The sequence below is a fragment of the Cebidichthys violaceus genome, unplaced genomic scaffold (assembly GCF_023349555.1).
Source record: "Cebidichthys violaceus isolate CVI_PGR_0920_01 unplaced genomic scaffold, fCebVio1.0.p SCAF_91, whole genome shotgun sequence".
In the NCBI taxonomy this organism is placed as follows: Eukaryota; Metazoa; Chordata; class Actinopteri; order Perciformes; family Stichaeidae; genus Cebidichthys; species Cebidichthys violaceus.
This window is the reverse complement of record NW_027176977.1, coordinates 226,439-247,596: the sequence shown is the minus strand read 5'-3', so window position 1 is coordinate 247,596 and position 21,158 is coordinate 226,439. Positions and strand designations below refer to the sequence as shown.

The 21,158-nt window shown below is 40.2% G+C and overlaps 1 protein-coding gene across 1 annotated transcript; it reads right to left on the bottom strand.

The window, feature by feature from the left end:
- Positions 1 to 6,709: 6,709 nt before the first annotated feature.
- Positions 6,710 to 17,975, bottom strand: LOC137867918 (tropomyosin alpha-3 chain-like). Its single transcript, XM_068704395.1, has 10 exons — positions 17,787 to 17,975; positions 14,697 to 14,822; positions 13,004 to 13,137; positions 11,909 to 12,026; positions 11,525 to 11,595; positions 10,789 to 10,864; positions 10,103 to 10,165; positions 9,862 to 9,931; positions 7,802 to 7,880; positions 6,710 to 6,990 (listed from the first exon to the last, which is right to left on the bottom strand). Exons 1-10 carry the CDS (start codon positions 17,898 to 17,900, stop codon positions 6,987 to 6,989), a joined length of 855 nt encoding a protein of 284 aa, XP_068560496.1. The 5' UTR covers positions 17,901 to 17,975; the 3' UTR covers positions 6,710 to 6,986.
- Between the last annotated feature and the right edge of the window lie 3,183 nt (positions 17,976 to 21,158).

Sequence of the window (21,158 nt, the reverse complement as noted above, 5' to 3'; positions counted from 1 at the left end):
CCAGCAGTGTTATCAGACCTACAGAGCGGACGTCTGAAGTCACGGTTCGCGGCTTTGAGAACGAGGTTTTGGACACAAAACGGAGGACTTTCCTGTCCTTATTAATGCTTCTTTTGTTCTGCACAACTATTGTGAAGTCCGCAGATAAAATGTAAAGGAAGAAAAGCAGTAATTGCTCTCCAGTAGGACAGATAGTTAAGCCGAGCTACGAGTAAGAACAGACAACAACGAGACTGAGGAATCGAGTGTGTTGACCACATTTATGGACCATAATCTAGTAAACCATTATGTGTAAGTGTTGATTTTAAAGTAAATTTGATGTGTGTGTGTGTGTGTGTGTGTGAGAGAGAGAGAGAGAGAGAGAGAGAGAGAGAGAGAGAGAGAGAGAGACCCGCAGCGTTGTAACTAAGTCTGAAAAATAAAACGTCGAAAACTTTCCACGAAATGTGTCTGTTTGAGTTTATAGAGGAAGATTTTAGAGGAAGATCTTAAGTATCAAGCACGACCTTTCATTATTAAAGAATACTTTATTACTTTTTGAACTAATCAACCAATCTACTTCCTGTTTACATCAACACCCACCCGCATGCCCAGTGTACATGAATAGTTACGTGATATTCGTTTTCAGGTGTTTTAGTCTGGACGGAGATCATTTCGATCATCCGACTGGTGGCGAAAGCAGTGCAGCGCATTCACAAACTTTTAGAAAATAATTGTTGCTTGCATATAAAGAAATAAGGATGCAACTGCAAATTGACCTGTTAGATTAACTAAATTAATTTATACAAAAATAACTGTGGGGCCCCCTATAAACAAGGCCAAACAGTGGGATATACTAAGAGTATCAATGAATATCTCATATTGGCAGCACAAACTAATTATTTCAATTTATATGATAAAATACTTATACTTAATAAAGACAACACTTTTAATACGATTTCTATTTTCAACTTGCCATAATTTGCAGCCTTTTTAAAATATTTTTTTGTCTGGTCTGACGACACACCACCTCAAGCTCAACCTGGAAAAAACCGAGCTACTGTTCCTCCCGGGGAAGGGTTGCCCGCACCGGGACATGTCCATCACCATTGATGATACTGTGGTGACGCCAACTCGGACTGCGAGGAACCTGGGTGTGACCCTGGATGACCAACTGTCATTCTCTGCAAACATTTCATCCGTTACACGCTCCTGCAGATTCCTGCTCTACAACATCAGGAGGATTCGTCCCTTCCTGACTGACGAGACGGCGCAGGTTCTCATCCAGGCTCTTGTCATCTCCCGCCTGGACTACTGCAACTCTCTACTCGCCGGAGCCCCGGTGTCGGCCATCAGACCTCTGGAGCTTGTCCAGAAAGCCGCAGCTCGCCTGGTGTTCAATCGCCCCAAGTTCTCCCACACAACTTCCTTTCTCCGTTCTCTACACTGGCTACCTGTAAGAGCTCACATCCAGTTTAAGACTCTGGTGCTAGCCTACAGGGCAGTGAAAGGAACAGGTCCTTCCTATCTCCAGGCCATGTTCAAGTCCTACACCCCCGCCCGACCACTTGGCTCTGCTGCCTCGGGGCGATTGATTGCCCCGTCGCTCAGAGGTCCTGGTGGCCGATCGACCCGGTCACGGCTGTTTTCTGTCCTGGCCCCACAGTGGTGGAATGAACTTCCCACTGACGTCAGGACAGCGGAGTCGCTGCCCATCTTTCATCAGGCTGAAAACCCACCTCTTCAGGAAGTGCTACCCTGAGCCTTCCACTTAGCACTTATTGTATTCATACTAGCTTGTTGCACTTATTGTATTCGTATTACTTATAGCACTAACTGTTTTTCTTGTTTCTGCACTGTACTTTGGCTCTGAGTTATGCTCTGCTTCATGCTCTTAGATGCTTGTTTGGAAAAGGAAATGTACTTATGACTTCTGGTGACTAGTAGTTCTTTTGATTACCAATGTTGAATGCACTTATTGTAAGTCGCTTTGGATAAAAGCGTCTGCTAAATGACTGTAATGTAATGTAATGTAATGGTTCTAGCGCATTGTAGCCCACCAATTATTTTTTTTAATATGGGTCGTTATTTACTGAATGTTACAAGTTTTAAATTGTATTATATAATTATTTATATATGGTTGCCTACCCTAACTTATAATAATATTGTTTTGTACCTTGTGTAACATTTTACTTACACCATAACATTTTCCTCATGAGAATGTAAACATTCTGACAGGCTAAATGTGCTCTGTACAAGTTTTACCAGCTCCAGTGAAGAGATCCGAGACTCAGGTGACTTCTATGTCATCTTTACTTAACAACATAGCAAACTTAACAAATAATCACAACAAACAAAAACAAGGCTCAACTCCTGATATTTAGCTTCACTGCTGCTCCTCAAAATAGGCAAGATGTTTCTTTTTGTTGTTGTCGACTGCCTTTACACAGGAAGGCTCATAATCAGTTTGTTACTGTAATGAAAACATGAATGGTTCTAAGACAATGGTTTCCTCCTCGTCCTGGCCAGCATCCAACTGTTTTTAAGGGCTGTTTTGCAGTCTTCTCTATCCACCGTAAGTAATTACCAACTACAAACCTAAACCTCCCCTCTCCAGGAACGATCTATGCCTGGCAGACAAGCTGAACGAGTTCTACTGTAGATTTGAAAGACAATGGGACAGTCCTGACCCCACCCCCAAAGGCTCCATCAACCAGCCCCAGCCCACCAGGCCCCCCTCCTCCAACTCAGCAGGGGCTCATGCCTCTGTGTCACCCATCTCCGGTGGGGATGAGTCCGCTTACTGGTGGGAGACTGACCATCTGGTGACCTGGTGCAGTCTGAACAACTTGGAGCTCAACACTCTAAAGACAGTGGAGATGGTTGTGGATTTCAGAAAGAACGTAGACTCCCCCTTCAACGCTGGGGGAGCGGCAGTGTCACTGCAATGTGTTGGTGATGCAGAGCGACACGGACATCTGAGGCTTTGTAGCTAAGCTGCAAAAGCAACATGCTCAGAAGATGTTGGTTCTCTTTGGATCTCCCTACATATGTGAACAAATATTCTCCGTGATGAAGTTTAACAAATCCAGATCCAGATCCTCTCTCACTGACCATCAGCTGTCAGCTGTCCTTCACATCTCACCTCACACATTCAACCTGACTTCAGTGCACTCGTTCACTGAACTGACAAACAGAAAATGAGGTCATTGGACTAAAAGCAATAGTAATAAAAGTTCTCATTTAGTTTTACTATTAAATATGGGTATTACATATGTATATTTGTTTGGATCATTATTCCTGCTGCAGATGTTTCAGGGGGAGCTCATGTTAACTCCTTTATACTCAGTTCAGTTTGTGTAGTTAGGAAGGGTTTGAATTATAAAGTGCAAAGTAACTAGTAACTAAAGCTGCCAGACAAATGTAGTGGAGTAAAAAGTACAATATTTACCTCTGAGATGTTGTGGAGTGGAAGTACAAAGTTGAATAAAATGGAAATACTCTAGTAAAGTACCTTGAATTTGTACTTAAGTACAGTACTTAAGCAAATATACTTAGTTACATTCCACCACTGATCATAATATTTACTCGTACCACTCACAGCTTATCAAAACCATACAATGTACTGCTTTTTATGACGAGGTGGAATAACATTGAGCAGGATTGAGTTCAGTCTGTTGGGCCGGCCCTCCACAACAGTCCCTGTTTCTCATGTGGCCCCTTGGAGAAAATAATTGCCCACCCCTGCTCTAGGGTGTCCCACATGAAACTTCTCCTTTCTTGAAGAAAAAAGGAAAAATATAGTAGTGGCTCATTGAGTGATCATGGGAAATTACACTCCAATTTCACAAAAGCACCAAAGGCATGCAAACAAAAGCCACAATTATTAAATGGGTTTAGCCATATATATATCAACTATGTTGATGGGGCAGCATGTCAATACACCATTTAGGTGGACTGCATAACAAGACAGACATCCTTTAATTATATACAAGAGGCCTAGTTCAATTAATATTTTTGGACAAAATGTTGAATAGAATCATAACTGTCTGCTGTCAAGCCACATTACTAAATATTCATATCACTATTCAATATTCGCTTTTGACCTGTGGCTGACTTGACTTCAAATTATTTGTGTTGCTCCATAAACAGCTCAAAATCATTTGAAGCAGGCTGTCTGGTGCAAGTCTAAGTCATACTGAGCTGCCAGCTGCATCAAGCTACATACTGATGTCATATGTGTAGTAGAAAACATATCCTCGTAGTCTATTCCTGCTACTTAACTGTAGCCCTTTGCAAAATAACTGGCCTTGTATGTTCTCATCTGTATTGTCTTAGACCGCATGGACCCATCCACCTCCAGTTCAGTTTGAGGCTCCTGTGTCTCTTTTAAACTTTGATTATCCATCTGGGCTTTTGACATGGGGGATTCAAACCTCTTCCCATGAAGATCATCATCACTAACGTCTGTCTGTGTTTGGTGTTTGACTACACTTTTTGTAATGAACTTGACTAACCTGTGTTTAAGCACTCTTGCTGTGTTTGAGTTTACTTTATATGATGGGCTATTTTTGTCGTACCCAACAAAAATCCCCTTTTTCACAAGAGTCCAACTTCGTCTTATCCTATCTGTATGCATATCAAACTGATCCAAATACCTTCTTCTTTGAAAGATTAGCCTTCTACTCTGTCAACATGTAGTGTGGAGTCTGTCCTACACGTCTGTTGTAGCACCTGAATTACTGCAAGCAGTCATTACAGCATATGGCCACGGCTTCATTGGTAGGTAGCATGCATCTTGCTATTTCAAACAGTGTTCTTCAATTTCTCTCAGCCGTCCCATTTTGATGGGGTGAGTAAGGTGCTGAGATCTCATGTCTTATGGCATTCTTACAGTGTGACTGGAAGTCTTTTGCTGTGAACTCTGTGCCATTAGCTTACCAGGGCCACATCAGCAATTCACTTTTCAGTGGCTTTGACAGTATCACACTGTCAAAGTATGTCTAAGTATACAAGAACTGTTCCTGAATAATCATCTATCAATGCTATTGTGTATCTAAACCTGTCACAATCTTGGTTTTGATGTAGTTTGTTTCCTGTTTTATTTTGAAATTCCCTGCCTCCTGTGCCCTGTGGTACTTTGACTTCCTGTCCTTGTGTTTTCCCTCCTTTTCTATGTGATCACCTGTGTTGTATTAGTCTCGTCAGCCTTGCTCTGGTCCCTTGTGTTTCTTCCACCAATCAGCTTTCAGGCTGCTCTCGTGTCTGCCCACCTGAGTCTTGTTGTCTGATTAGTTTCTTGTGTATTTGTAGTCTGTCTTGTGTCTGCTGGTTGTTGAGTCGTCTGCTATCGTCCCTTGTGCACATGTCTGATTTACCTGTTCCGTGTTGTTTTGCCTCTTGAATTTTTAGTTACTACTTTTGTACTCACCTTACAAATACATTTTTTGCTTTGGATATTTGTTTATTAAAATCACTGTGTATCATGCAATTTTGAAGTACTGAATATTTCCATTTATGCTAGTTTACACAGGGAAATATTGTACTTTTTACTGCACTATATCTATCTGACAGCTTTAGTTATTTTACAGATTCAGATTATTAAAACAAAATGTAATCTCATAAATGATCATTAATTAGTTAAAATGTGCTCCACCTTTACTTTAAAGTGATGAACACGTGACTGCATTCTGCATAATGAGAACCTTTATTTTTGGTTCTTTAAGTATATTTTGATAAAACTTTGACTTGTGTAATATTTTGAATGCAGGACTTTTACTTGTGACAGAGTCACAGTGACGTATTACTACTTTTACTTAAGTAGAGATCTGAGTACTTCTTCCACCACTTTGACTAGTTTATTGAAATATCAAAAAGGTTTTTTTTCATTCATGCACACATACTTTTCAGATACAGTTCATGTAGTGTAGTGCATGCACTATTCACTTGTCCATCATCTGGTACTGTCTGTCTGTGGCTTTCTGTCCGTCTTTCTCTCCACAGTGACTTTAAGAAGTGTTTTCGTTAATCGTAAAATGAGTAATTTAGTGTTTTATAGGAGCCACACCGTAACCAAAATGATGTTTTGCAACGTGAGCTTTGTAGAATAAAGTACAACTTCTTTGATGTATTTCATATTATAAATCATACTACATAAATTATCATCTTGCCTTTCCTTCTTTTTTTCCCACCTGAAACTGTAGCTGCCATGTCTCCTCTACTTTTCCTGTAATAACTCACTCAGTGCCGATGACCGTCAGACCCCCCCACTGTGTTTTTTGTTGAGCTTTAAATCATTTCAAATTATATTTGGGGCTATACTCAAAACATTTAGGGTTTAATCCCCAGCACAATGACCTAGTGAGGCCTACAGAAGAGCCACAGTGTTGAGTGTAGTGTCAGATGTTGCTCGATATTGCAGTGTACCTAACCATCGTGGCTTCACTCAATCCTCGGCTCCTCCCGTCTACATGTTCAAGTGTCCTTGAGCGAGACACTGAGTTGTACAGCAGCCCACTACTTCTAATGCTTAAGATGGGTTACATGCAGAGGTCAAATTGCATCTATTTGACTATCTTAAATGGTCACATACATATGTGACCATTAACAAATAAAGTTTAGTGAGGCGTTTGAGGTTTTTGTGTGCACGATTTTTGATATGGTGCATGTGTTACATACTGTATGCTTATGCAAACAGTATGTAACAAGAACAGCTATGGACACAGATTCCTTAACTCAAGCTTTCTTCCCTCACTTGTTTAACTGGTCGAGAACAGAGTTGATACAGAAGGAATACATGAAAAGTGAAATCCGATTAGACAGAGACAAGAGAACAATTGAAGAGGAGCAAGTTCAGCAGATACATTAAGAAAGTGCTAAAAACAAAGTACAACCTGCACGCACACAACTCAACAGTTGAGAAATGAGAAAAAAGATCAATGAGACGGAATTGGTGCGGGGGGGGTCTTGAAACCACAACTTGGCAGGATGGTGGAGCTTCTGGATTTTTAGCTGAAAACACAAGATGCAAGAGACGGTAACTAACCACATTTATCATAGCAGAGTATTTTTACATACTTTAAAATGTGTCTAAAGGGGAACTTATTAGAAGTAATAACAATGTTCCATTTATTTTTTTCTGACATACCACTGTCTATGATGTTGCATGTGAGCAGAACAACTGAAATCTCCCTAGACAATTCTCCTTGACAGAACAGAACCAAATAGGTGTGTGCTTAAATTAAAACTGAACAGCTCTGAGGACCACAGGATCCCAGACACGGAGAGAACTAAATACACTTGAAGTTAACAAATCTGAGGCAAGAAATTGCCAATCCAGTTGCTCATATTGGATCTATGAGGTCAAATTTAAAAGTTTGTTTCAACTTTCATCAAGCAGCGACTTGTTAAAGGAGCCATTAATAGCACTGAGGCTGGCAACAGAGAGAGACAACGGGGTAGAGACAGGTTCTCTGTGAATTAAGGTCTTATGTAGACCTCACCAGAGACTAGACTAAACAAGACAGGTTTGATGAGTTTTATGTTGTTTCAGGTACAACTACTGTGTCTTGCAATGGAGTCTTCTAGCTTTGAGGAGAGTTTATGTTTTACATTTCAATAATTGTTAAAAAAAGATAATTTTTTAATAAAAACTAGTAACTAGTAATAATCTACTAGTAATTGTACTGTAGTGGACTATTCATAGTAACGTAAAAAAAAACATTGCAGTCTGACAGATCAGTGTACAATCATTTTTTATCCAAATTAAAGGAATGTCACAACTCAATAAGCTGCTCACTAGGAAATGACACATATCACTTACATAGATGTCATGTCATTGAGGGCGTGGTCCAGTTCCTCGCTGATGGCTTTGTACTTGAGTTTCTGTGCATAAAGCTCATCTGTATGTCCACACACCAAGAAAGAGTGGGTTGTAAAGGAAATGGGAAAACACAAGAGAAGCTGAATTTAGTATTGTGATAAGATCTTTAAGGACCAGAAATATGGCAGAGCAATAGAAAGAAACTTAAACTGGTTAGAAACCGGGTTCAACCTCAGGACATTATTGGTCCACATCCATTGTGGAAATGGGGGAACAGAAAGTTAGGTAGACCCATAGAAATACAATAGGAGTGGAACGTACATCGACCTGTTGACCGTAGTCATTTGACTAGTACAAAACAAAATGGCAATTGTTGCTAGTTGTTATGGTGACAACACACTTTAGTGGGGCTGAAAAGTGTTGTTGCAGCTCAGCTGGAGGAGAGCAGACGCAGCTCCGAAGATGTATGCCTGGCTAGTTAGCTTTGTAGCTTGTCTGTCTACAGAGCGACGGGGAGTGAGACGGAGGGACCGTGAGACCAGCGCTGCCACCAGCCACCAGCCCGCTGTTTAGTTCATTTCATGTAGCAGGTAACGAATTAAAGCAGTATTTCTCAAACTGTGGGGCGCGGTGGTATTACAGGTGGGGAGCAAAAATATTTGTAGTGGAAAGCAGGCTCATTGCAGCCACTAATACTGATAAAACCTGATGGCTCACACATAGCTGCACTCATTTTGTTTCTAAACTAATCTGTTTTGCAGAGGTTGCACGTTATTGTTGGTTTGAAACTCTAAATATTAGTTATTTTTTGCACAGATAGAACTTCATCTGCATTGTTCTAACAAAGTGACTGCACATTTTATTTGTTTTTATATGATGGAGCAATCTGGTTTACTTGACAGTGATTGCAATTTTCTTTATTTTATTATTTGAAAAAGCACAGATGGAGGAGTCACAAAATGTTGTTATTTCAATAAAAATTCAACATGGACCATTTTGTTACAATCTTGTTGGGGCTGTGGGGCATGAACATTTTTCTTCCTTCAAAGTGGGGCGTGACAGAAAAAGTTTGAGAACCACTGAATTAATGCATGTAGAATTACCAAGCTAGCAAACAACCAGCTGTCTTATCTGCTTCATTTTGTGCGTACGTTTACACTCATACAGTACATCTATCTATAAGCTGTCAACAAAATAACAAAATAATACTGTATTATTATCACCATGTACCTGAATTGATCTGACAATAAAATGCAGTGGAAAGAGCTTATATTGATCACGGTTACAGTCATCTACCGCTCATATGGATCAAAACTACCCAGCCAATGTTAATTATTATTATTATTTATTTTTTTACTTTTCTCTGGATGAAAACGACTACTCATGGGCAAAGCACCTGTGGTTGAAGCCTTGTCAAGTAGATTGATAATTCCCCTTAAAAGTGAAAGTCTGCCGATCCTCAACTGGTGACACAGAGCCGGTTGAACCGAATTCCTGCTCAACTAATCCGCCAATAGACTTCCCTGCAGATTTTCAGATGACTTTTTCCTGACTGCTGACATTAGGGTTAACCAATGTAACGTTAACAATAGACTGGGGTGATTTCATTCTTTAGAGCTCCATGGGGCAAACAGTAACGTTTACCAAGCGCTGACGCTCAAAGCAAACCTGTTAACGCAAAGTTAAATTCTTAACAGTTAGCTATTGTTAGCTAGCCAGTAAATTACATCCCACACTTTAATCACACATGATGTGGGGCACAAGTCATGACATTCTAATGTGCAAATTAAAAGTTACCTACATTATTTGTACAAAACTGACTCACTCATGAACGTGCACTTAGAGCACAGACTCAGATATTACTGAGTTCGTGAAAGATGACTCCCATCACTGCGTCACAGATCAGAGCTCTCAACACGTCCCACTCGTATCCAAAAGGTTTGGCCGTTATATTACGCTGTATTGGCGTTTCCTTTTTTGAAACATTTTGGTTAGTGAATTTAAAGTCTATGTAAAGGGTGCCCTTTTAGGGTTGGTTGAAAGTGTATTCAATGTTGTACCTTCCAGATCGTCAATGGTCTTCTCCAGCTTGGCCACAGATCTCTCAGCAAACTCAGCCCGGGTCTCAGCCTGACATGACAAAGCACAAGTCAGATAACATCTGAGGTCAAAAAACTATAGTAAACTTAATATGGAAGGGTATGTCAACCTGTTGTGTCTTAACGCATCTCACTGAAGTCTCTTAGGGTGTAGGATGGTTTATATTCAGGAAAATATTGGTCATTATTGCTTCTAGCTCACCTCTTTCAGCTTGTCGGTCAAGATCTTGATCTCTTCCTCATACTTGTCCTCCTTTTGAGAGTACTGCAATGAGAAACAACATTATTTAGATGCGAAGTTCTTCTTGAAGAAAGAAGAAATGACAACATTTACATTTAGTGTGGGGCGATTCTGAAAATCCCTGGATTACCAAGATGGACAGGTGGCACCTTGCATGGTAGCCCCCTGTCATCAGGGTATGAATGGGTGAATGATGACATGTAGTGTTAAAGCGCTTTGAGTGGTTGGAAAACTAGAAAAGCTCTGTACAAGTTTACCATTTACCAAGTCCTGTGGACCTTTGTGGACTTTCTCATTTTTTCAAATTGTTTATACTATGTCGGTTGCATTACCTATCTGATCCTGACAAGGATGTTTTTTCATTCAACTTTATTGAAGCTAGTTTATCCCATACAGACGCTGAAGGATGCCTCGGGGAGTTGGTATCAGAAGGTGAGGGGGGCTGACCAGCGCTAGTATTTGAGGAGTTGGGAGTGAGACCGTGTTGGTCACAGCTAATCGTGTTGTCTTCTGCCATCTGTGCATCTTTTTATACTTTTTAGGGAGTATAATAGAAATAGCTCTGTTTGTGTATTTCCACTCATTTTTTTCCTTTTCATTTGTTACTGTCTGTATACGCAGAATAAATAAAGCAAGCCTGTCTCTACCTTCTCAGCCTGGGCCTCCAGAGACTTCAGGTTGTTGGTGACGTTCTTCAGTTCCTCCTCCAGCTCAGCACATTTACTTGATCATTTTGAATTTAAGGAAAGGAAGGAAGGAAGAAAGGAGGGAAAGAGGTGGTAGGAAGGACATCAGATTAGTTTGTAGAAACTGTGGTGAGAACTGCACATTGCAAAAAGAGTATTCAGGTCCTTCCCTTATTAAGTAAAAGCAGTATTACCACAGTGTAAAAATACTTTCTTTCCTCAGGCTCCTCAACTCATCCACAGAACTCGACCATTAAGAATTGTTTTGTTTTGTTTTATTTCTTCTTGTGTAGCATACAAGTCAATATTGAACCTTAAAAGTCATGCTTTCAATATATTAGCAGAAAAACAATACAGAAGCTAAATGCACTGTTGGTACTGCAAATTTACAGTGTGTAAGTGTTAAAAGTAGATTTGTCCCTATCAGTTATTGGATCATTATCATGATAGCATGGTCATGTTATGGGTGAGGTGGAGCTATTTTCTCTGTGGAATCTACATCAGCTAAGTCACCAGTGAGTTGCTGAGTCAAATCAAACCTCCCACATGAGCAGAAGTTAGAGAAGAGTAATTGGAGTTCTCCTTTGTAAGAGACTTTTGCTGAGGGGCTTAACTTTGTAACTCAGTTGGTAATGTCTCATTCTTCTTCCAGAGGCCCTGACCGACACATACAAAGTCATGTGGTCTGGATACTCACGCCTCAGCCAGCTCTGCCCTCTCCTCGGTTCGCTCCAGCTCTCCTTCTACAATCACCAGCTTACGAGCCACCTGGACAAACGCATTACAAATCCATATGTATTTATAGGGCCACTAATCCACTGTAATCCTGTAAATATCCCTGCTGCGAGACTAATATAGAATTATTTTGTCTTATCTTATTCATCAAAAGTCACCAGTAACAAGTGTGTATTTTGTGGACTGGTCAGTTAGAGTGCTGATCTCAGTGTCACTAAATTCTGTTATTGGTTTATTGTGAAGCGAACACACCATTGTCAATACTGCAGTGGTACATGAGGAAAAAGCTCCTTTGAGATGTTTGTGAATAAGCTGCATCATAAGAGCCTCGTAGTCACCAACTCACCTCCTCATACTTGCGGTCAGCCTCCTCTGCAATGTGTTTGGCCTCCTTCAGCTGAATCTCCTGAAGCTCCATCTTCTCTTCATCCTTCTGAGCCCTGTTCTCAATCACCTTCATACCTCTGCACACACAAACATGACTTATTTCTTACCTCACAAATATTGAAGTGTTTTCCATTTTTTTTTATATTATATTTGATAAAAAAAGTAAATTACAATCCAGAAACTACTGGTTAAGAGTCTGTTGTTTCATAAAAGTCAGCAAAAAAAACACATGCCGCATGTCTTTCTTATGTAAGGCAAATGCTTGCTATTTCGGATTGATCTACGAGAAGTTTGTATTTTCAGCTTTAATTTCCATAATGTGTTTGGATAGTGATCTCCAACAAAGCTTCCTAACTAGTAGAAGAAAATAAATAATTATCAGATCGGTATCAACTCTACATTATGTTAATTGTAATGAAGACATGTTATGAAACATTACCATCTTTTGATTTTTAACAAAAATAACAAAAACCAAAGATATTTCTGTTTCATTTTTGTCATTCATATTTCTAACCAGCTTTTTTGTGTTAGTGTCGTTCTCATCTATCACAAGGTGGAAACGGCATGTTTTACTTGTTCCCTCGCAGTGTCCATGTCCCTCTTTGGCGATTAGCTGGTCAGTGGGGCACACACACAGACTCACATGCACTAACGTGCATTAAAAGGCATGCGACCGCTCGGCGAGCGGAGAGAGACATTACTCCTCTAGATACAGTATATATGCATAGTTGTTGGATGAGATATTAATGATCATATTGCATAGAGATTGCATGTACACCCCGATAAATCTTATTTTGGTTGTTTTAATCTGTTACTCTGCTGCAGTGATGTGCAGGTGTACTCCAGGACCCTGTGACACCATTGTTGTTGTTGGTTACAAGTGTAACAGAGCATGTTTCTGTGGGGAAAACACTGCTCCTCTTCTAGTGCACTATCCCAGCATGGCTTTGAACTGGCCCTGGTCATAGTTGTGAACCATGATGGCAATGCGATCTACGTATCCGTCTTATCTAATAACACTGATCATAATGACTCATTCACAGCAGGAAATCACCTCTCGCTCTCATCAGCAGCCTTCTCTGCCTCCTCCAACTTCTGCAGAGCCGTTGCCAGTCTCTCCTGAGCTCGGTCCAACTCCTCCTCCACCAGCTGGATACGTCTGTTCAGGGAAGCCACTTCTGCTTCAGCCTGAGCACAAAAAGCAATGACCAGAGGGAAAAGTGTTTTCTTCCATGGTGTAGACACACTGTAGCTTATAGAAATCATGTTCCTTGCTAAGAACCAAGTATTACCCTTACATCATGGTTCATCAAAGTCTGTCTTAGCTGTATTGTCCTAGACATGTTAACTCTTGCTGTAATGCTGTATAACACAGATATTAACACAGATATTCTGCTACACTTACAAACTGTATATATTCATAAAAAAGTCTATACATAGTTGGAAAAAATAAATGTAACCCTAACAGGTAGATCGGCCCATTGTTTCTTTCTTTAAATGCACACTGAGCTGGTGACGATGGAGGAGGAGTGTGACATGCTTTATGTGAACGTGAGCGCTCAAACTGCCGAGTAGAGCAGAGAGTCGTCTTCAGGGTTTGACAAATTTTAGCATAATAGTTGATGAGAACACATTAAGAATTGCATTGATTGCTCAGACAGGGGACATCATCATTAGACGTGCTGCTTTGGAAAACGATGGTGGCAGCAACTTGACCATTGCTCTTAAGGTTTAAAGGTACAATATATAAGATTGGGGGCATTTGTATTGCCCCTCAATGGCTCTCAAAATGTCAACGGCCGGCTGACGAGGTTATCAACCGGTAGCCTCTACCTAGGGCAGCGTGAACATGGGTGGTGGTCTCGTCGGGGCCAAAATGCTGAAGTCAACCCCTGTCTGCGTTTGATTTTTTTGAAAAAGGGAAAGTCCAGTCATCATATGGGATGGTGTGAAAGGTGTAAGTGAGTGTTTTTAGTGCTTTCAGTTGATTAACTAGAATTTGGAGCTTGCTACTCCTGGAACCACACCCTTACCCTGGTATTTTGTTCCAGGCATTCTTAGAACAGCGGCCTTTGCTGACAGCTGTGTATTCTATATGTAGACTTTGAAATACATTTTTCTGCAATGACTCTGAAACTGAAAAAGAGGCAGAAGACTAAAGGCTGGAATGTTTTCTTTCCTTCCTTCTATGATCGTAGATCAAAATGGTTGCCAATCAACAGGAACCATACTCATACATATAAAAGTCCCCTTAAATCTTTTATTGTTATTTGCATATTCATTCTCTTCAAAAGGAAAGGGACTAAATAAATACTGTGACGGATGATGTACCCAAAATGGACTTGGACCATTGTTAAGCCTGCAGTCAAGGTTGAGCGACTGACATCATGGCCAAAATAGGGCTCTGAATCCCCCCCGACAGCTGTGAGGAGTCCACGCAGAGCATGATGAGAATGGAATGCAAGGGAGAAGTAGGGAATCAGCCAGGCCTGGTTTACACTGGCAGCATCACAGCTTGTATCAGACTCAGTTCCGGGCTCACATTGTATGTCAGTATGAGAAGCAGTGTACATAAAGCATTTCTGTACATTATGTACAACCTATTATTTACGACAGTTCCTCTTCCTGAGGTAGAAATGTGGTGCAGAAGAGTATGTTTCATTCTTTGAAATAAGGATAGACAATAATGACACAAACTGCAAATAAATCACAAGTGTGTATTGCACTTTTGGAATTGTATTACTCACATCAGCAGCCTTCTTGTCGGCCACCTCAAGCTTCTCTTGAGCATCCTTCAGGGCCTCCGAGTATTTATCAAGCTCATCCTCTGTCCCCTTCAGCTTCTTCTGCATTTGCAGAAGTTCGTCTTCATGCTGATGGCATTGGAGATCAAACACAGAGTTAGCAGTGTGTTCATCAGAAAATTTGTTGTCATGCTTAATACATTGATTGTAATTCCCTGGAATTTAATAGCTTCTATGCATTCCAGTTAAAGGTATGGCAACATGTCTTCAACATGCCAATATGAACATTGAAGCACTTCCTCCTTTCCTACTGGCCATCAAAAGATCCCTTCTTGGCATGCTTACAAAGAAAAATCCACATGTTCTGTGTGAATAAAGGACTAAAAGGCTTGCAACCTTGGAAGCTATCCAATCACTTTGGTTAACTCCAACTGCAAGAAGTTTTGCTTCTTGTGTGTTTGCCCTGTGAGGCAAATTTGTGATTTGTGATATTGGGCTGTATAAAAAAAACTGACTTCACTTGACTGAAGCCTAATATTAACTTTGGAATGCATTTTTACTCCGAATGTTATCGATCACATGAAGAAATATCTTAATGACCAGTTTAAACAGCAGGAACTGCAGAACCTGTTTCAATATGGGTATCCAACTATTGTTTAAATACAGACTTTAATACAGAATTAATGGAATTCTGAGCTTCCTTGCACTCAGATACAAACAAATATCTTGATGAAATCATTTTGCACATATTTTTACGATAACGCATAAGGCCAGAGTGTACTTCATAATGTACTTAAACTAATTGAGGCGGCAGTAGCTCAGTCCACATGGAGAGAGACTGGACCGGTAGTTGGAGCGGTTCACCTCCTGAGCACATCCGAGGTGCCCTTTGAGCAAGGCACCGAACCCCCAACCTGCTCCCCATGCGCTGTATATGGTAATATTATACCATTTACTATTGCTGTGTACACCAGAATAATATATAATATGATTATGTATTGATACTTGTCTGTATTAATGTAGAAGTATAACACAAACATAACATAATATAATGTAGTGTAACAACATGTTTAAATAAAATAGTATAATGCAAAGGAGAGAGCGAGAACCATACACTGCAAAGCTGGCTGCTCAAAGTGAACCATCTGTTTTCTGTTTTGCATCTTGGTGGCTGAATGAACTGTCCATCCGTTCGATGTTGTCCTTTATCAGTTCTTTACACCAACTGCATAGCTTCCAAAGTTGCAGTCTTTTTAGGGCTTCATTCACTCTTTGAACGAAGCATGTGGATTCTCCATTGGAAGCATGTCAGGAAGGCAGTATGAACACACCCAGGTAAACTAATGACTGGGCGGAGAGCTGCCAGTTTATGGCGATATCCAGCGTTTGCAGGTGCTGTACGACTTTTACTGCGTGGAATGCAGCTTTTTCGTGGCAGAGGCCATAAGAATTAGGTCATCTAAGTCCTACAAAATCCTGATATTATCCTACGAAATGGCTTCCATACACAAAAAAATAGCGTGCAGGCTGTGTTGCTGAAAACGCATGACAGCACTTTCACCTCCGTGTTTAAACCCCGAGTCCAACTCGCACTGATTGCTAATTCTTTAAGGTAAGTAATACACATTTTAAAAGAGGACTATAGCTCGTGAAAATGTGAGATAGTGACCGGGTGTTGCCTCTAACTGTGTTTGCAGCAGCTAGCTTCTGTTTTGTGTTGGAAGTGTGTACTGTGACCCTGAGAAATGCTCAGCAAATGCTCAGCCATGCTATAATTCTCATATCTTAGAAGCCGTCCTGAGGCTTAGGGGCCATGGCAGAGACAGCAGCGAGATGTTATTTGGTGCTGCTGGTGCGAGCGGCCAATGAGGCCCCCTTAAACATGGTCCCAAAGAGACGGCGATGTAGTTTTCCAGGGTCGGAACAAAGTCTCACCATTGAGACTTTGTTCCGATTGGCATCGGGGAGGACTCTCCACATCTTCCGTCACAGACTGAAAAGTAATCTGTTCAGACTGCACCTTGGCCCATAAAATAATAATACAAAGAAACTCGTATTGTTTCTAAATGTAGCGCTTGAAGTAGTTCAGCAGTTTTTTGTGATTTTTTTTGGGTTGAATGTTCTTATTGTAAGTCGCTTTAAATAAAAGCATGAGCTAAAGAGTTATCCAATTTGGAAAGTTTGGAAAGTTCATGATTTGACAGGTTTTTTTAAGTGTTAAAACCCAAACCTGGAAAAGTACATGCTTAGTGACAATTAGCTCATCATTTAAAAAAAAGAAATAGCTCACTTTCTTAGATTAATAATAAAAACGTGATGCTTTATTATGAGAACGTGCAAATTGAGTTAAATTTTCATGTTGACGAGTTACCTAAACCTACACATGATAAAATATACAACAAATTATGGTTTGGGATACTGTGAGCAAAAAAATTTAAATAAACTTGCATTAAACTAAAATATTCTGACTGTTATAAGCCAGAGTATGGAATATAGTTTGACAAGAAAATGGGAATTTGACATAAAAGTTTAATAAAAAAGAATAATTAACTGCAATTAGCTGACAATTGTTCATGGAATTAAAGCTGCTCATTAAGAAAGTTTAGACCGGTTTAATTTTCACAGGGGAGAAACCCACCAATCATGCACCAACATCACTTATGACCATATTCACTGGTCATATCCAAATGTTTAACAGTGAAGAAAGAAAACAGCATAAACGTGTGGAGCGCAATGTAGAACAAAATGGCACCAGTAAAAAATCAGGAACATAAAATGAGATTTGTGTCTATGAATAGATTGCCCCAGTTGCATGCTGGGAGGGTTCCCAACACATCTACCTCATGTAACTGCAATCACATGATCAGCAGTGAGTTAATCATATGAATGCTGCTCATGGTTTCAACTCTACTCATTTTAACGTTATTTCAAATAAGAGCACACAGTTATAACAGATGACTTCATCCGGGATTTAAAAAACAAAAAACATCCTCAAACTGTGTTTAGCCTGATAACCTGATTTAGGACATGGGTTGGGCCGATTCCCAATTTTCTTAGTCTGACTGGATCCCATTGTGTGTGTTCATTACCCACCTGCTTGCTTCTGTCTTCGGCTGCTTTCTTGTCTGCTTCAGCTTGTTCAGCCTGGTCCAGTGCATTCTCCTTGTCTAACTTTAGCATGAGCATCTTCTTTTTGATGGCCTCCATTTTGGCTGAGGTTTAGCTGATGGGCTTTTGCAACTGTGAAGAGATAGGAAGACAAACGGACAACCTGAGAGCCTGGTGGAGACACTAAACTCTGACAAAGATAGAGGGAGGGCATTTATATGACAGAGGAGGAGACACTCCCACTACTAAGCCCCTCAACTCACACACACGACCGCACCCTCCTCTATCTTCCACAATCACCCCTCAAATGAGAAGCAAACCTGCACACTAACAACATGTGTTTGCATGTATGTTTTCATGCTTGGAAACTGAAATAGATCAGCATTCCACAATAAGATGCACTGTAAGTCTGGCCTGTTCCTTGTGATGTGGCTTCTAAAGTGGAGAAAACATTGGAAAGAATAGAAAGATAACTTTCATTTCCCTGCATGGGATCAAAATAGTTTATCCATTATGAAATAGACTGAGCTACAAGACATGACAACGCAAAATGCTTTTGTCTTTTTCTGTCTGACACACACTGCTCAAATTACAGAGCAGTTATAGGTCGGATGTTAGTCATCGGAATAAAATGACCAGTCAGTTGTGGGTTTGAGGTCGACTTTAGTCTATGTGTTATCTTTCAAATGTTTCAGGGTCTTTTGATTCTTCTTCTTCTACTACTCTATTTCTTCAGAATACTTGTGACAAAAAGTATGTTGTAACAGGTTTGCATATTCAATTGTCAGTTCGATCCCCGGCTCCTCTAGTCCATGTGTCTATTTGTCCTTGTGCAAGACACTTAACCCCAAATTGCTCCTGTGCATGCGGTGTATAAATGGGTGTGAATGGGTGAATGATAGGGGTGCAACGTCTCACAAACCTCACGGTTCGGATCACGGTTTTTGAGTCATGGATCGGATCATTTTTTGGATCAGCAAAGAAAAGGGGGGGTGGACAAATATCAATTTGCTTTCCATTTATTAATTAAAGAACTTCAAGAACACTTAAAGCAAAGAACTTTGGGCTATAGTCTTACATGAAAACCACAATATTTAAGATATTTATTTTCAAAAACGAGAATATCTACATTGTGTGGGGAAAGGGTAGCTTGTGTCTGTGTGACTCTCACAGTGTCTGAATCTCCCACTCCGCCGTGATGATCCTTTGTTTTCCATGTTTTATACACCTTTAATGGAGTGGGCAATATGAATGACATCTATCACAACACATGTAATATTTTGGGAGACGAACAATTGATGTAGTTGAGCAAACAATCTTACTGCAAGGTTCATTTAGTAGTGGTCTGGGGTCATCTGTACATGGGGTTTGCCAAGACCTACAAGTGAAGAAAATGTTTGAGATTGCTGTGTGCTTTAATGATTCTCACAATTTCTGGAAGATTTTGAAATCATAGAAACTCAATGATCTCTATGTATTAGCTGTTATGAGTGCGACTGAATAGGGGCTTTAACACACATTAGCGTATAATATCCGAATACCATAAACGTCAATGTAAACTTTTTATTTCGCACTGGACATGAACACCAGTCTGCTGGCTGAGAGTCCTGTGTTTGTTTGACCTATCCACCACCCCTCCCACATGCCCTATGCAGACTCTCAAGCAGTTTATACTAAGTCACGTTCTGTTATTGTTTACTGATGAAGGTTCATTTTGTAGTTAGTGGAAAGCCCAGTCCATTGTATATAGCCGCTAAGGGGCCTCCATGTGTCAGTCTTTGCTGCTGAGGGGCACTAATTATGGCCCATAGAGTAACTCTACTCTAATTCTGTGTTCACACCAAATGCAATGCAAATTTTCTGCGCAACTAGATTACATACAAAGTCAATGCAAAGATGCAAATGGACGCAGGTAAACGTGAAATTTCGCCAGGTGGCGTGAATGACGCAAATAACGTAAATATGCAAAATTTGCCTCATTTGTGTGACGCTGTGCCTATCAGCATTGAGATTCTACTCCTGTCATCACTGACGTCCTGTCGTTGTTGAATTAGACGCTATGGACAAAGAAAATATTGTAACCGTAGGTGGACACCCAAAGCTCTACGATACCTGATATTAATAGACACAGGACGAAAGTATGTGTATAAATTAGGGCTGGGCAAGTTAACACGTTATTACCACGTTAACCGACAATTATTTTATCGCGCATTAATGCAGTTGTTTTTTTTTATGTCAGCAAATCACCCAAACAAGCGGTGGAGGGAGGCTTCGGCAGATTACGTTGGATGCAACGTGTGGGAGAAGTATAGATAAACAAAAGCAAGACAAGCTAACAAATGCCACAGAGAAGTGGATAGATACAAACTGCAGGCTGACTAGTATTGTGGAAGATGTCGGTCTGAGGAACGTTCTCAGGATCAACGAATGACGGCACGTATGAGCCTCTCAAGACGACCATCACAAGAAGAATACATGAGTTGTATGAAAAGGAGAGGACTACAAAAGAGACGGCGTTACAACATGCACCAGCTGTTGCTCTCACTGAAGACTAGTGTTGATCGCTGGGTAACCATCATCACCTCAGGGTTACAGTGCATTATATTGATGAACAGTGGGAGCTGTGTTCACATGCTCTGACTGTCATGAAAACAGAAGACTGACATTTTGATGAAACGTGCGCGGAACATTTTATTCATGTTGCACAGCAGTGGAACGTTTCAAATAAAGTCAGCACACTGAGCACAGATAGTGAAGAAATATAACTGCTACTGTGTAAAGGAATACTGCTGTTAAAAATAACCTGATTTGTTTAAAGTGTTTGCAAACCAAATATTATTGCACTTTTGTTCATATATCAGTACTTTTAAAATAAAAGTGAGCAATGCACTACTTTTGAATTCATTATTGAATTTTACGCATAACAATGCGATTAATCACAATTAATCTCAGAAAATCATGCAATGAATCGCGATAAAAATTTGTAGTCGTTGCCCTGCACTAATATAAATGTATGTGTATAAACTATAGGGTACAAACAATAATGACGCTGCCGTATTTACGCCTATATGATGTTATTTTGAAAGTTGATGGAGCTGCTCCAATGTTAGCAAACCCTAGCAACATCGATCCGAGCTCCATTGAGAAAAGAAGTATTTTAAAAGTTATTTGCTTGTTGTCTTTTGGAGAGAACAAAAAAAATATGAATTCAGACTTTTTGACTTCATTTTGGTATCATTATGAAGCTATTTCAGCATCCCTTTTATCCATTTATTGCAATTAAATCACAGCAAAAATGTTTATTTTGGGTTCATACAGCTGTAGTAAACCAGCAGAGGTGTGGTTTGCTAGACACAG

Excerpts from the sequence above, each read along its gene's own strand:
- LOC137867918 (XM_068704395.1), bottom strand. The coding sequence starts at position 17,900 with ATGGAGGCCATCAAAAAGAAGATGCTCATGCTAAAGTTAGACAAGGAG. Across the intron at positions 13,138-14,696 it reads CCGACAAGAAGGCTGCTGAT|GCTGAAGCAGAAGTGGCTTC; the intron begins GTGAGTAATACA and ends TTTTGTGCTCAG. Across the intron at positions 7,881-9,861 it reads GACCATTGACGATCTGGAAG|ATGAGCTTTATGCACAGAAA; the intron begins GTACAACATTGA and ends GTGGACATACAG.